The sequence below is a fragment of the Neofelis nebulosa genome, chromosome 1 (genome assembly GCF_028018385.1).
Source record: "Neofelis nebulosa isolate mNeoNeb1 chromosome 1, mNeoNeb1.pri, whole genome shotgun sequence".
Lineage (NCBI taxonomy): Eukaryota > Metazoa > Chordata > Mammalia > Carnivora > Felidae > Neofelis > Neofelis nebulosa.
In genome coordinates, this window is record NC_080782.1 from 126203381 (window position 1) to 126220719 (window position 17339).

Below are 17339 nucleotides of genomic sequence, written 5' to 3' on the forward strand. Positions count from 1 at the left end.
TGGCACACAGTAGCAGCTATTACTGCTACCACTTTCAGAGTCTGTTTAAGCTGAAGGCTTAGTTTGGTGCAGTAATTTCTGTTGGTTTATAAGAAATAATGTTGGATTTTACAAGTCTGTGTGATTTATACAGGTTTCTAATATCCTATAAAGGAACTTTCTTAAAATAGATTTTGGTTTTTGAGGCCATAGTTTTTCCTTCACGTGGTTTTCCCGTTTGCTTATTGAAGTTTAAGTATTTAATATAGAAAATTAGAAATTTTGGAGCCATGTAAAGAAGCAGGAAAAAAATCTCCCAAAGTTCCACCATCTGTGTCTGAATGTTTGCTATACATTTGACTAAGAATGATCTTGCATCCCCCAGAAAAATAAAACTTTTGCCCATATATACTGGTAACTTCATGTAATTTCAGGAGTTTCTACTTGTTTACCCCGAAGTTACAAAACTGATTGATCTTATTCTCAAGTACAACTTCCACAGAGAGAAAACAATCAAGCCAGGCTCTGATTTCACACTCACATAAGGGCTTCTGAATCCCTTGGTTCTTGCAGTCAGGTGTTTCTTTTTTTTCAGTCTTTTTTCTAAGGCCCAAGTTCTTAAACTAAGAATTGGCTGTCTGTAATTATCGTTTGCATTATAATTATCAGCTGGACTCTTACTGATGAATTTCTTAATAGCTGTTTAGAAAGATAAGTTGAACTTTTGGTTTTCTTGGGTGTGGATTTTATTTTATGTGTCTTGGAGTAAATTCAAGAGAGATTGTGAGAGCCTGTCTAATGGGTGCAGTAGAAATCCCCTATCTTTTCCTCTTTCCCCTTTGCCACTTTGCCCTGCCTCAAGGCTCTTTGTGCTGAGGCCTTTTCACTGACTTCTACCGGTAATCAGAGAGAAGACAGAACAGGGTGGAGGGTCTCTGGTCTACCTGGTCTGATGGTGGAAGGAGTGGGCAGAATTTGGAATGATTTTCCTCCCTCTTCCAGACTCATTCAAATCTCTAACTGTGTTGGGCTGGGAACTGTAGATTGGTGGAGGAATCATGTGCTGCCCATGCAGCTTGGAGGTGGGCGTCTGCAGCCCACACGCTGTACTGTACTTTATTTTCTTGGCTCCAGCACACAAATTCCACAGAAAGAAAACAACTACCCGGGCTCTGTTTTCATACTCACATAAGGACTTCTGAATCCCTGTTTCTTGCAGTCAAGTTGCCCTTTATTTCAGTCTACAAAGACACATGTCTAGCCTGTCTTTTCCTACTGGAATCAGCAGCCCTTGTTGGATGAGTTTGGCTGTAGACAAACCCATGTGCTGTGTAAGAGGGCAGGCTGGGGAAAGGGGCCTCATTTCTGTGCACATGTGGTACTGCTGCTGCCCTAGTTCACAGGCTCTGTCCTTTTCTTTGTTGGATTATTATCAGGGCCTCCCAACTGTTTTCCCTGCCTCTGATCCAGCTTCCACCGTGCATCCAAACTTTCATTCAGAAATACCCATCTGTTGATGTCATTCCCCTGTTTAAAACCTTCCAGTGGTGCTACTCCTAGGATCAAGTCCAAACTCATTTGCGTGGCTTACAGGGCTCTGCAAGCCCCGGCTGCTGCCTCCTTCTCCAGCTTCTTCTCACTGGCACCCCATACCAGCCTCTCACTCTTCTCCAGATTTATCCTTTTGGCACTTTCCTGCCTTTACAACTTACGGCTCCTGCATCCGGCTCATCCTTCCTCACCTTTGCTGCCTGTGGAAATACCCAGCTTAAGTGTGACCTCCTACTAGGATGGCTTCTCAGGGCTTGTTTGCTCCATCTTTTGCATTCTTGGGATTTAGTAGAGGATCGTGAGTAGAGTGTGGGCTCTGGAGTCACACTCACTGGTTTCAGTCCCAGCCTGGCCCCTTCCTAGATGTGTAACTGTGGGCAAAATGAATACCCACCCTCCTGTGCCTCAGTTTCTTCATCTGTGAACTGGGGATAGTATTAATGAAACTCCTAGGTTATTGTGAAGATTGAAAGAGGTGCCACTTTAAAGTGCTTAGCCCATTGCTTAGCCGTAGTTAGCACTTAATAAATGTTACTTGGTATTGTTGTTGTTATACTGGCATGTTATTTATATCTCCATTAAGCTTCTATCGCCTCATATATTTTTATATATCTGCCCTGCTAAACCGTGTGCTCCTTGAGGGCAGGTGCATATCTTGTTCACTTTTCTGGGCCCTGTGTGTACAGGTTTATAGTAAGTGTTGGTTGAATGAGTTACTACTGCATACAGATTTGCCTTCAAAATGGGAATGGGCAACAGACAGAGTGAGGAATGCATAGAGTTGGGTTTGCAGATGATCACAGACCCAAAGTTGATGTGCCCTTGAGGTCAGCTGTTTTATCCTCCTCCATGCCTGAATCCCTTCTGCCACCTCCCAGTGCTTTTATGCTGCCAACACAGGGCAGGAGGCTATGTGAAAGTTAAGCACCAAGTTCATGTCCGTTTTGGTTTTGTTTTGAATTGTAGGTGACATGTCTGAGAGTAAAGCCAAGAAGATAGAAATCAAGGATGTGGATGGGAGGACGCTGAATAAGCTGATTGACTATATCTATACTGCAGAAATCGAGGTGACCGAAGAGAACGTCCAGGTAAACTCAACCCCAGCTAATCGCTCACCATGCACTATTATTGCATCATTTCATTGAACCCTCGCGACAACTCATTGGGTAGCTGGAGAGGAAGCTAAAGCTCCAAAAAGGTTAGGTGACTTGCCTTGCATCACATGGCCTTTAGTTGGGTGAAAGACCCTCACACCCATGCCTGTCTGATCATGGCACCCATACTCTTAACCACTAAGCCGTCATGCCTCTAAATGAGCTTGGGCACCAGAGCAAAGTCTGTAACTCATGTTGGTTCAAACTCTGGGTGAAGGGTGACCCCACTTCTCCCCAGTCATCATCTCATCTCAGGGATTTTCACTGTGGATTGTGAGGCTGTTAAAAATTTTTCCTGTTTCAACATTAGTCACCTGAGTTTCTTTGAGCACTCATGCTCAGAGATGGAGATGCCAAGCACCAGGCCTGAGTCTCAGCAGGGGTGTGCGGCCGCGAAATGTGTGCCTTTTCCTCCTTTTGCTGCCCCGCCCTCATCCTCAGCCATCTGGAGCCTTGAAAAGAGGAGCCAGCGAAGACACTGCTTCACCCAAAGGTGTGCGTCTTAATGGTTGGGGACATGAGGCAGCACCGGCATGCTGCACAAGGAGAGATGGTTGAGGGTGTGTGGCCCATTCTGGAACCTACAAACCCCTGGGCCAAACACAGACACAGGACATACTATTTCTTGTCATTAAGGGCCTTACTATTTCAGTAAAATGCTGGAAGGTACATGTGATATGAAGGATTTTCCTTTTTTCTTTTCCTTAAACCACAGTTCCACCTTCTTTATTGTGAGGCAGATACCTCTCCAGTGACCAAAATACCTATTTCCCTTTTCCAGAACACCACCTCCTTTATCAGGATCACAGTATTTGGAAGGCTGAGTTGGTAATCATTTTTTCATTCAATTCAACCCAGATGTTTGAGTGCCTCTTATATGCTGGGCACTTCGTTGGGCTACGTGGTTGTGATGATAAAAGGGGTGATTCCATTGCCTGCTGTCACGCAGTTTGTGGTCTGGGGGTGAAGACAGATGCTCATCAAATCAGCACACAAGTAATGTCTGTGCACAGATTGTGATAAGTCCTTTGAGGTACGGAACGTGGTATATAATTAGAGAGTATCAAGGAGACGCAGTTTAGATAGGTGAGGGGATCTGGGAAGGGCTCTTTTGGGAGATAAAATTTAAGCTGAGGCTTGCTATGGTGAAGGGTACTTGTGAGGGTAAAGGGTAAAGGCAAGCTGAGGGTCTGAGGCACCCTGCCTTCAGGCCTCCGGAGCCTGCCTCTCAGTAGAGCCTGCCTTCGTCTCTGGCCTCTGGATAGACTTTCAGGTTGTACAGTGATCTAGTCTAATCCCCTTCCCCTTTTAAACTGAGGTATATACCCCATAAAACACACAGCCTTTGCAATTCATTTCTGGTCTTTTTCATCCAGAATGAAATCGGCAAGGGAGTGCTCACATCTTAGGTCTAGCAACAGAAACTAAATAGCTGAATGACTTTTGGGCAGTAACAGTAAGTGCAGAATAATTCGATATAAAGTGAGTACAGTGTATGTGTTGAAAAAACATATGAAAAGGTTGATATCAAACCACCCATCACATTTATATTCACTTGGATACTTTGAAAAGTGATGTAAATATTGATATTTACAGAACGAAAGGAATTATATCTTTTGCAACTCTAATGACCAATGCTAGATATCGACTGAAAAATGTACAGTGGGTTAATAATTTTTTGAAAAACCTTGCATTAGGGTATATCAGTAACTATTAATCATATAGTATAGCAGACAGAGTAATGACCCTCTCCCAAGATGTCCATGTCCTGATTCCTTGAGCCTATGAATATGTTAGGTTCTGTCAAAGAGCAGTTCACTGTACAGATGGAATTAATGTTGTAGATCAGTGGACAAGCAAAGGGGAGATGACCATGCATTATTCCGGTGGGTCCAGTAGAATCAGAGGGGCTCTTTGAAGTGGAATATGGAGGTAGAATACAGAAAATCAGAGAGATATGACCCAACACAAACTCAACTTGATGTTTCCATCTTTAAAGATGGGGGCCATGAACCAAGGAATGCGAGTAGCCTCTAGAAGCAGGAAAGGCAAAGAAACATATTTTCCCTTAGAGCCTTCAGAAGGAATGCAGCCCTGTTGACACCTTTATTTTAATCCATAGAGATGCTTTTGGGATTTCTGACTTCCAGAAGTGTAAGAAAATAAATTTGTGTTGTCTTGAGCTACTAAGACAAAACCAAACACTTCCCCACCACCCTCTCCCCCCCCAAAAAACCGCACCCAACAACAAAAAAACCAAACCAACAAATACAACACTGTAGGTGAGGTTGTAGACTGTATGAATGGAACCAGCTTTTTCTAACCTTTTTACCATGTATTTGTTGAATAACTTTCTTTCTCCCCCATCAAGTCCAAAGTATTTACAAACTTGGATAAGTAGAAGATGTTCCACTCTGGATCCTTATCGCCTGGCCGGGTATTTGTCTTTGTTGCTTTGGTCTAACCCAGTGGTAGTGTGTAAACACCATTATATGAAGGCAGGTAGCAGCAGATAAACTCATCAGAGCCCTCTATAGAAAGTGGCTTCACCACTGTTTGTTGTAAAACTACGTTATAGGGGTAGGGCAGGGGCCAGATCGAAGATGTGCAGGTTCAGAGAAAGAAGTAGAGATGAGGCAGGAGTCAAGTCTGAAGGGAGGCCTGTGTCTGAGCCGTAGCTTCACCCCTGATCAAGAGTGAGTGCGCTTGTTCTAGCTCTGTCCCCGGCATGGTGTCTGTTTTCCCATCTGTAAAGTGAGGGCATGGGATTCAGTGAGCTCGGGCCAGAGAAGACACTTACTCTGTCAACCCATGATTTGTGTTCCCTCCCTTCTACTAGAGCCTCTCTGACGCCCTCACTGACACCCTGCCTTAAGGATCCGTTTTCATATAGTAGCCGTTTTATTGAGTGGTCAGACTGTCAGCCTTCAAATCCTGGCTCCACCATTTTCTAGATGTGAGATATGAGGCAGCTTACTTAATCTTTCTGTGCCTCAGTGTCTTCATCTGTAATATGGGCATAATAGCAGTACTTAATTTCATAGAGTTAGTATGAGGATTAAATGAATTAATATAGATAAAGCCTTAGAACATTGCTACCCTGTGCCAGGCAGATAGTATGGGCTCTGTGAGCGCTATGAGCACAGAGACCCTGTCACTGAGGAGCACATGGTCTGAGAGTAGAGATGCATGGCTAGGCAAATAGGTAGTCAGCAGTGTGGAGGATGGGGATGGTCATGGGGGCAGCATCACTGAGGAGGTGTTGTGTGGGCCCCATCGTGAAGGAGTACTGGGTGGTCATGCCTTCCTCCTCTGCCTGCATGCCTGTGTCCCCATTGGTACATGAGCCCCTAAAGGGGCCTGCTGTGTTCATTTGTGTGTGTGTGGTGAGGAGTGGGGCACGTGCAGGGGCTCCAGTGGAAGGCACAGTGTGGAACCTTTAGGGAACTGCGTGTTGCTTGGAATCCATGGGATATACTAACTCTGTTTACATTTTTCCTCCTCACTTTACAATGTGGTTTGATTGGGGTGACCTCCAGGAAAACAAAACAAAAAAGGTTGAGAAGAGAAAGTTTAGATCAAAACATGGCTGCTTCTTCATGCTGTGACGTATCTGCTGAGGCAGTTGCTCACAAGCTGTGAAGACAACCTTTGTTGAGGATTTGGTGCACTGAGGAGGTGAGCCTGGAGGCCCTGGGGCTCCCCTGAAAGCCTGGGAAACAAGGATCAGAGTCTGGGGCTTGGTTAAATGGCTCCCAGCGCTCCACTCTTAACCACTTCCCAGGCACACAGACACTGGAGAGACTGAATTGCCTTTCCCTGGTGGAGGTAACAGCCATCATAGCTGACACTTACTAATACTCATTGAAAGCCAAGCATGTGGCAGTCACTTCACATGCATTATTTCACTTAATTACCTCACCACCAAATGCAAGTATTCTAGTATGATCCCTCTTTCACAGTGGAAGAAGCTAATGATCCGAGTGGTTGAATAAGCGGTAGTGTTAAGATTTGAACCCAGCTCTCTCCGTCTCACTGTGCTCTGTTGACATGGGGAATTTGAGTTGCTTGTTAAATGAATGATCAGAATCTTGACTTCCGCTCCTAATTTTAATAGTAATAAAAAGCAGTTTAACTGAGCACTCCCTATGCACCAGGCTCTCTGTTGACTGCTTTAAGTGTATTACTGCATTGGATTCTCACAACAAGCCTCGAAGGCAGTGCCATTATCATCTTTACTGTTGAGGAGGCAGAGCACAGATAGGTTCAGTAATTTGCCTTAGTCATATGGCTGGTAAATTGAGAAGTCAAAATTCCAAGTGACACTTTTAATCATAGTGCCATTTTGCTAGTGCTTCTGCTCATCTACATACCGCTTTCCCTCTCCTTCCTGTCCTCCCTCCCTCCTTCTCTCATTCTCTCTCTCTTTCCCTCCCCCACTTTCTTTTTTTTCAACACATTTTTATTTAACAGTGTTTCTAAATTTATTTTTGAGAGAGAGTATGAGTGGGTAAGGGGCTGAAAGAGGGCAGGGACAGAAGATCCAAAGCCAGCTCTGTCTCACAGCAGAGAGCCTGATGTGGATGGAGCTTGAACTCATGAACTATGAGACCGTGACCTGAGCCGAAGTTGGACGCTTAACCAACTGAGCCACCCAGGCACTCCTAACCACGTTTCTATGCCAGTCCTCTTGTTTGGTGTTGGCAGAGACAGACCCACTGTGTGGCTGGGGCCTAGGCCTGTCACCTGGCCCCTCTGGTTTCTGCTCCCCCTCCCTCTGTGCATGGCCCTGCCGCCCTGAAATTCCAGGAGTAGGTGCTTTCTGAGGCAGGGCATTTCCTTTTGTTTTTGTTAGAGGAAACAAACTCAGTGACGGGATATCCTCTGCTGTGTTTTCATGTTATCCAAGGGAGAGAAAAAACAAAACGGGGCCTGCTCGTGAAAAATGGAGGGGAGGCCATTTGCAAGCTAGGAGGAAACCTGTAAACTCTACTGAGGGTCATCCGAGGGCCCGTTTTCCCAGAACCTTTAACACTGGGGTGACAAGAAGCAAACCAAAAGCTTTTTGACCTGGAGTCATCTTACATCCCTGTGGTGGTTCCAGCCAGCAGCTCCTACATGCTCAGCCTCCTCCTTCCAGGAGCCAAGCAGTGCTGCCCTTGTGATTCCACCAAGCCAAGAATCCGAGCTTGGTCTCTTGTTCACAACCTGTTACTGCTGCCCCTCAAGGGAGTCAGGGAATTGCGTTGCACACAAGATAAGAGAAGAGGAAATCCTCAGAAAGCCCTTGTTGATGTGGGAGAGGGAAATGAGGATAGCCACCTTAGGGATGTTTTGCTCTCTTTTCTTTCACAGCCTTTGAGGATTTTTGTCTGTTCCCATCATGTGCAGCCCCCAGAATCCCCATGGATGGTGCCCCAGTTTATCCTTGAGACTCAGAGTTTGAGCAGTGATTTATCTTCTGGTCTCCAAACCTTGCCCTCAGTGTTCTGACTTCCTTTACTTTTCTTCACGCCTTCCTGTATGAAGCAAGTGGTGGAAGAAAAGGCCTTTTGACTCATAGCTAATCACAGTGTAAGATCAAAGAGAGGGAAGGAGCAATTAGAGAAACCACAAGCCCCCGTTCACTTTGGGAAGTCATCTTGGGAATGCTTTTGGGCAGGAGTGGATCCAAACAGGATGGGGGGGTGGTGTATAGAGAGGTGGAAAGCCTTAGAATTTTTGCCTGCTAAGTGTGTTTTGTGAACAGTAGGGAAAAGCTATGTAGGGAGCTAGCTGTATCCAGGGAGGTTTTAAAAACTGAAAGTATAACCTAAGGAATATGTTCAGGGAGTATTTATTATTTTAATTTCTTTGGCTGGTTGTCATAAGCTTGAGAATTTAAGCACCACACCGTGCCACTGCCTTTATGGTAAAAAAAGAGGGCAAGGGGGAAGGAGGTGTGTGTCTCTCGCATGCTGTCATCTTGGTTTGACTGGCAGTGCAATTTGGGGGCGGACCAGACTCTCAGAAATCCTCCTCTGTGGGGCTTAAAAGGCTGCTGTCCCTTTCTTGCCTCTTCTTAGCCTGACCCTTTTGGGGCCTGCCCCACCACTGAGTACAGTATGTTCTGGACAGTGTTTGATTATTCCTCTCCAGCAGGGATTCTTAGGATAACTGATTAGAAGTTCCTGGTTCCTAGTATGATCAGCTGTCCCAGCATGCTCAGGACTGAGGGGTCTCCTGGGTCATAGGACTTTCAGTGCTAAAATGGGCGAAGTCTCAGCAAACCAGAATGACCTGTCGATCTATGGCCCTAACTGTAGATTGTAGCTAGTGCTGGGTCAAGGGGGTATCACAGAGGTCATTTGGGGATTTGAAACACAGCTTGCCTTTCCTGCTATGTATTCAGCAAGAATGGTTAATGGTTTTCTACTTAACTAGCAGGCAAAGACTAATCTGGTCCTAGAATCTGGTTGGCTGGACTGAACAAGCTCACAGGTTAATTGAGGTTCCCAGTTTATGGGTGCTTAGTGGGGCTACCCACTAGGTGGCTGCTTAGTGGGGATGGAGCTCAGATGGTCACATTTGGAGCTACATTATAGTCTAAAACTCCCAAGAGTGGGTGAATTTACCTTTTTCCTTCTCTGGAATGAATCAGTGGTTCGAAAATTACTAAGGACATGATGTTAATTTACCGTTGGGGACATAGCATAGTGGAAGAAAGAAGGGAGAGGAGCATGCTTTCTAGAACTTTCTGGAACTCAGCTGTGTGAGGGAAGAAGTTAAGCTCATAAAGAGGAAGAGCTTGCCTTGTGGAGAGTAGGCTCTTAGCTCACTAGTAGGAGCATTGGTGGTGGAGGATGACTTTGGTGGTTTCTGCCTATAGCAGGGATGAGGAAAGGCTGCCTCAGTTTTAGCACTGAAAGTCCTGTGTCCTGGGAAACGCTTCATTTCTAAGCAAACTTAGCTGTTTACCCTCGTAGCGGGACAAGGCCCAAGAATGGGCAGGGGGACAGGCTTTTTGGCCTTATTGCATGGAGTGTTCAGACATGTTTGGGGAGAAGGTCAGGGTCTAGAATTTAAATCTTGTAAAAAAAAAAAAAAAAAAGACTTTTGTAGTGCCCTAAATCAGAAAAACAAAACAAATACATCTGTAGCCTAAGTCTTCCTGGGCAAGCTCTTGTGGATGAGAACAGCTGGAGTCTGGCCCAGACACTCTCCCTAAGAGTCAGGGGAGCAGCTAAGAGCAAAGGCTTGGGACGCATGGGTGTTGTTTGGGGGTGAAATGGATGCTGGGGACCCCGAGCTAAGCAGCCTCAATGAAACTATAATGCTCTGTGATTGTTTTTTTCAAGTTTCTTTTCTGGAAAGTCATTCTCAGACTGGGTACCTTTTCCCCGAGAGTGGGGGTGGAGGGGAGCAGAGCTGGGGTCTAATAGGACTGTGCCATCTCTTCTGGGTATTTGATCCAGAGGGCAGGCTTTGGCAGCTGTGGGCAAGTCCTAGGGAAACTAGACTGGGATTGGCACCCCTCTGGCCTGCTGAAGCCAGTCTTCTCTGGCTTTTAGGAAAAACACATGCACACACACCTGAGCAGGAACTATTTCTGTCTTCCAGGATACAGCATAAATACTCATGTGTTCTGTGACCTTTTAAAAGGAAATGCCTCTCTCGTTTCTCTGAGAATGTACCTAAAGATGTTCTTTGCCATTTTTCTTTTGGATGGCAGAATATGGTGTGATTGCCTGAATCTCAAGGGGTTTGAGGGTCACTCTTTTATTCCAGTATATTGCAAGCTCCTTAAGAACAGGGATATGGTTTACTGTGCTTACCACTAAACCCCAGAACCTAGACCAGTACCTGGCATACAGATGCTTAAGTAGCGAACGCACTAGTTAACAATTTAGTCAGTGCCTTTCTGAGTGAAAATGATATGTTTAAAGCTGTAGAGAAGTGCTTTCTGAAACTTGGCTGTATGTTAAAATGCTTGGGGAGCTTTAGAAACATCTCACTGGACAGGTCACATCTCATACCTATTAAGTTAAAATCTTTGGGGGTGAGACATAGGCATCAGTATTTAAAAAATTCTCCAGGTGACTCAGTATGTAGCCAAGTAGGAGAACCAATCTATCTTGGTCTGCTTGGGCTGCCATAACAGAATACCACACAATGGGTGGCTTAAACAACAGAAATTTGCTTTCTCCTAGTTTTGGAAATTACAAGTCCAGGGTCAGATTTCCAGCTGATTGGGTTGCTGATGAGACTCTTCCTGGCTTTTCATAAGGTCGCTTTCTTCCTGTGTCCTCACACTATAGAGAGAGTGAGAGCTGTGGTGTCTCTCTGTCTTCTTGTAAGGGCCCCATCTTTATGGTTTCATTTAACCATTATCACTTATTCGTGGGCCCCGGTCTCCAAATACAGCCCTGTTGGGGTTAGGCTTTCACATTACAAATCTGGGGGAGGAGGGCACAAACATTCAGTCCATATGGTGGTTCCAGCAGCTGCACGCATCACCTGGATGTTCATTAGAAATGCAGGCTCTCAGGCCCCACCCTAGACCTATTGAATTGGAGCTTTAATAAGATCCCCAGAGATTTCATATATTCGTGATTGGTAGGCACTGGTGTGGAATGTAGGGATACAGAGCATCTGCTGATGCTGAGGATCTACCAAGCGGAGAGTAGTGGGAAATGGGGCTGAGGCTGCCCTGAAGGAAGTTTGGACTTAGTTGAACAGGCAGGGGAGAGCCATGCAAGACCTCGCGAGCATGGGAGTGGTATGATTGGGATGGTGCTTTAGCGAGATGATGCCCTGCCAGAAGTGTCTAGTGTCTCAGAATGTCACCTTCTTCTCCAGGTGCTGCTCCCAGCAGCCAGCTTGCTGCAGCTCATGGATGTTCGGCAGAACTGCTGTGACTTCCTGCAGTCTCAATTGCATCCCACCAATTGCTTGGGCATCCGCGCATTTGCCGATGTGCACACCTGCACTGACCTTTTGCAGCAGGCCAACGCATATGCAGGTAACGGGGAGCTGGGGTGCTGCACCTGTCCCGAGCTTGTGGGTTTAATAACCTGCTCCTCAGAGACGGTGAGAAGAGTGCTGTGCTGGGAAGCAGTTGTGATGTAGTCGGGGAGACAAGACAGGTGGAGGGATCCTTAACAGTGAGAGTTCCACCAATCACCAAGTGGAATAGGATTAATTGCCAGACAGTTATTTTCACAAGAGAATAGGAAGGAGATCTGAGACTTTGTGGAAGGAGGAATCATTTGAGTTAGGTCTTGAAATCAGTCTTTTTTGTTGTTAAGAAAATTTCCCTTTTTTTTTTTTTTTAAGTTTTATTCATTTTGAGAGAGAGAGCATGAGCAGGGGAGGGCAGAGAGAGAGGGAGAGAAGGAGAATCTCAAGCAAGTTTTGCACTGTCAGCACGGAGCCCGGTGTGGGGCTCAGACTCACAAATCTTGAGATCATGACCTGAGCCAAAGTCAAGAGTCAGACGCTTAACCAGCTGAGCTACCCAGGCGCCCTGAAAATTTCTGTCTTGATCAAAGTGTTCTATGAGTATGGTTCTAGAAGCCAAATACTACTGCAGAGCCTGTAATGATAAGCCAGAGTCCCCTGCTCTGCTTTCCCACACCAGGTCCATTCTCTATGTCCACTCAACCTTCAATTCTGACAGAATTAAAGGGCAGGTTCTGATTCTGCTAAAAGGTACAACATCTACTTATTACTTCCATTTATCTAAATAAAATGTGTCACTATTTTGGATTTATTAGTTTGAGATATTATCTGTTGACTTTTCACAGAAGTACAGGACTGAGGTTTCATGGACTTTCCCTCATGTATACACGCTCTTTCTTGCTCTCCCAGTACCATTTCTACAACCAAGTTGAGTTACCAATTATAATTAGGTTTTTATAATCAGAAAGGCAGTTAATAATTGCTTTTTTCAGGCCTGAATTATTTTTTTATTAAAAAAATTTTTTTAATGTTTATTTTTGAAAGAAAGAGAGAAAGAGAGAGTGAGCAGGGGAAGGGCAGAGAGAGAGGGAGATACAGAATCCAAAGCAGATTCCAGGCTGTGAGCTGTCATAGAGCCCGATGTGGGAGTCAAACCCACAAACCGTGAGATCATGACCTGAGCCTAAGGTAGACACTCAACTGACTGAGCCACCCAGGCGCCCCAGGCCTGAATTTTATTCACCTTGTAATCTCACAGATGTTAGAAAATATCTAAGAAGTGCTAGTTAATATGGAATTAAGTGTAGTAAAGTCGGTACTAGGCATAGACTGTGACATTATGTTGCATTACTTTGTTGGGGAGTATATTTGTTCACCGATGCTTGAATGCCTATGTTGGACATATTTTACGTGCTGGAGAAGTAGTAGAAAACTAAACAAGTCTCTGCTCTCATGAAAAAAAAATTCCTACCACCAATCCTTGTAAGACAGATTTTTTTTTTTTTAATTTTTTTTTAATTTTATTTTTGGGACAGAGAGAGACAGAGCATGAACGGGGGAGGGGCAGAGAGAGAGGGAGACACAGAATCGGAAACAGGCTCCAGGCTCCGAGCCATCAGCCCAGAGCCCGACGCGGGGCTCGAACTCACGGACCGCTAGATCGTGACCTGGCTGAAGTCGGACGCTTAACTGACTGCGCCACCCAGGCGCCCCAAGACAGATTTTTGTAAGAATTGAACATCAGGGGCACCTGGGTGGCTCAGTCGGTTGAGCGTCCAACTTCGTCTCGGGTCATGATCTCGGGGTTCGTGAGTTTGAGCCCTGCATCGGGCTTTGAATTGACAGCTCAGAGCTTGGAACCTGCTTCAGATTCTGTGTCTCCTTCTCTCTCTGCCCCTCCCCCTCTCGTGCTCTGTCTCTCTCAAAAATAAGTAAACATTTAAATAAATGAATGAATGAATGAATGAATGAATGAATTGAACATCAGATAATGGGCTGATTCCACATCAGATAATGGGCTGATTGCATTCCGTTTCTCTGCCAGAGCTTGTCATGCTCTCATTTTAGTGGGGTTTTGGGAGGGAACAGAGATCGACATGAATGTTCAGTCCACCATGTTTAGCTGGAAAGAAATCTTCACTGATATTTATTTTGACTCGAGGACAAAGAAGGATCATGGGTGGCCCAGGCAATGGGTCTAGTCATTTTAATCAATAGATTCACTCATGGCTCCCTCTTTCCCTTGCACTAAAGTGTCTCATTCTTCCCCCTGCCCAAACAAATACCATCTGTCTTTGTGTCTCCTATTCATCCCGTGTCTGGAAATGAGCCAAGGGCCTGTTGCCTGTCCACCTGCCAGCTCCCTGTGCTGTGTTAGTCATTCAGTCCACAAGGCAGTACGCATGTGCTCTATTTCTTGGAATCCTTGTGTTCTTTTATCAACCTCTCAGACTCTAGGAGCCTACATCGATTCTCATTTCTCTCTGAAGTCTGTTTCAGACACAGTTGGTAAGATGATGATTCTTATGAAGGACATTCCCCAGTGGTCCCAGTTCTGAATTCTGCTGACTCTTCCTGACTCTGAACCTTGAGTCTCCTATTTCTTTGCTCCCACTCCTGTGCCCTCTTTTTGCTTTCTATCTTTCACTTTCTTTCTTCTTTTTTCTCAAGGAGCCCTTTCTCTGCCTAGAGAGGGTTCCCAGCCCGGCCTTCGAAGAGGGTTGTGCTCAGGCTTTGCTTCACCAGGAGCCAAGAGCTTGGCCAAGGCCCAGGTCAACTTGTGAACATCTGCTGGTATAGGGGCAAAGGGAGAGTGCTTACATGCCAGCAATTCTCTTTTTCTTCCTTGTCTCCCCTCCCTAGCCTTCTCCTTCTGCACAACATTTGCAAGTATGTGTAGTTTTGTGTTTTGTAGTCGGCTGACAACAATTTTCTGAAGTTTGGGTTGTGTATTTAACCCTCAACTTTGACAAGTTCCTTGGTTCTTTCCCCCACATTCACAAATTGTGTCTTCCCCCAGTGGTCCTTTCACTGTCTGATGGTGACAGATACTTGTGGGAGGATGGGGAGTATGCTGTTGGAACACAGTGTTGTCTTGATACTCCTTCATCCTGATGCTGTCATGGTGATTGGCTTCTGTCAGCGTTGTGGGTGTTTGTGCACACAGATGTGTATATAGATGTCCTGTTGAATTATTTTTAGTTGGCATTTATTGAGCTGCCACTTTGGGTCACACCCTATGCTAAGTATTTTATGCACATCATCTCATTTAATGCATGAAATAGCTAAGGAAACTAAGGCACAGAGAAGTGAAGAAATTAGTTGGTGTCACACAGCTGGTAGAGACAGAGGCAGGGTTCAAACCCCATAGCATTGACTCAAGAGCCAGTGTTTATAACTACTACATTCCTTGGCTCCAGGCTCCATTTGGACATAGGTGGGCCTGTGGATTGGTAACTGATGAGTGTTGGTACCTAGAGTTGATGTTTTTCATTGGAAATGTGAGCCTGGAAGACTGTGCCATGTAGTCACAGCATCCCAACAACCAGACCATGTAGACAGATGACCAGCTTCTCTGCTAGACTCAGGGTGTTTAGTCATCTTTGGGTGGAGAAGTGAGATGTGTACATCTTCTCTTCGCTGTTAGGCTGCCCCCTCATTGCACATGTGAGTCCTCCTACTTTTCCTGTCACTGTTAGTGTCACTTGAGGCTGAGAGTTTCCTCCCTGTGGAGCCTTGTGTGGAGCCTGTGACCATCTCTTGCTCGTAGTTTTTCTGTAGGCCTCAGCCATGCACAGCAGGGAAGCCATGGTAATGCAGAGGTTGATAAGACCTCAACAGAAAGATTTTAGAAGAAATATGAAGGTAAGATTGTGAAGTGTTTTGAGAAGCGTGTGTGAAATGATGATCCACACTTAATCCCTCATACCTACCCACTGATGTGAGTGTGCTTTGTTTCTTTGTTCTTGTACCCCCTGATTTTAGATGGAACCTGGCATTCTCTGCCATCAATGCCTCTTGAGACAAAGCTGATGTCTTGTCCCCATCCCACTGTAAGTGGGCACCAACCAGGGTCACATACAAGGGGTAGGCAGTATCAGCCCTTGTGGTCACAGGCTTGCCTACCCCATGCCTTTCATTAGGAGGTGTTTTAAACCAAGAAAATACAAGGAGACCATCCAGTTCAAAACTAGGTATCAGACCAGCCATCACTTGGAGCTGAGTGACCCTAGGCCTTTTTTCCCTTTACGTGATGGGGGTAGTACATCCTGCTCTTTTCCAGGATGGCTTTGGGCATGGGAGGACAGGGAGGAGAGCCTCCTGCAGAATTAGGCACCGCCACAGGGGCTGTACTTCAGAGCCTCCCCACCCATCTCGTGATCTATAGTAACAGGGCCTCTCATCCGGGTCCTGGTGGAGAGATGAGTCTCCTCAGATCAGCACCATGGCTGCTACTTGGGAGAGAGGACCACTTCCAGAGCTTCTGATTTTGGTTTCTCTTTATCCAGATACACAGGCAGGTATGTCCTGCTTCCCATGCCCTCCCTAGTCTCTGGCTAGCTGCCCTCTGCCTGCACTTGTTCATGACCCCCAGTTTTACCTCTGAATTCTATTCTTTTCTTTTCTCCAACACAAACTTTCTTTTGCTGTTGTTATTGCTCTTGTTACTGCTGTCTTAGTAGAAAACCACCCCTGATCATTAAAGGAAAATCAGATAGGCAGAAAGAGCAGGCAAAGCACCACAATTCTACCCAGAGAGGACCACAGTCAGCACCTTGACATAGAGCTTTCTCCATCTTTTTCATTGCATATGTATGTTTTCCAGTTTAAAAAACCCCTTTGTAGTATATTCCAAACACCCTTTCATGTTAGCAGGAACATTGCTATACCATTATTATTGAAATGAATTTATTCAATAAAATTCAATTTATATTCATAAAAAAATTCAATCAGTACACAAAGTTACAAAACACAAAGTCCATTTATCTCATGCCCTGTCTGTGAAGGGCACTGATCTCTGACTCTGAAGGGAACGATCTTGGGTAATTGTATGGAATATATATTTGTATGGAATATATATATATATATATATATATATATATATATATATATATATATATATTGCTTTCTAACATACCTAAATAGATGTGTTCTGTACTCATTGTACTTTTTCTTGACTTATACAAAATCTTGGAGTTCTTTCCGGACCCTTGTGCATGGCTACATCTTGTTGCTTTTCTCTGCTGCATCATATGGATGGACTACAACTTATTTAACCAATCCTCAACTGGTGGATATTAATGTTACCTGTTTTTTCTTTCATATACAATGCTTGAGTGAGGATTCTTATACCTGCTATTTTGGAGTACAACTGTTAGTGTGTAAGCAATAGTGAGGTTGTCCCTATAGAGTATCATCTAAGTGCATAAAGTAGCTCAAAGAGAGTGTGCGTTAAAAAAATTGATAGATATTGGCCAATTGCTCTCCAAAAAATGCAAGTATTTTTAAGGGGAGCTCTTGCCTCTGATAAGTCTTGAGCCCTCTGGTGAAGGCACCAAGAGGCAGATACAGTATAGCTCTGAGAGGGGGATCACCTCTCTCCCCCCAGCTGCCTGATTGGCTTCCTGTTTGGAATGGCCCTGTCTCTTCCTGCTGTGGCAGTCCCCCCTGGTTCCTCCAGGTCCGCTTTCCCCCTCCAGGTTATGTCCCCAGATT

At 45.1% G+C, this 17339-nt stretch overlaps 1 protein-coding gene across 11 annotated transcripts in view; it reads left to right on the forward strand.

Moving 5' to 3' along the window:
• The window catches only part of KLHL3 (kelch like family member 3), a 278377-nt gene that overhangs the window by 202306 nt on the left and 58732 nt on the right, over nt 1-17339 (forward strand). For all 11 annotated transcript variants that reach the window (XM_058735748.1, XM_058735762.1, XM_058735785.1 and 8 more), the window contains 2 exons: nt 2497-2618; nt 11523-11685. In XM_058735748.1, the coding sequence (XP_058591731.1) occupies nt 2497-2618; nt 11523-11685 (285 nt within the window). The remainder of the gene's footprint in view (nt 1-2496; nt 2619-11522; nt 11686-17339) is intronic.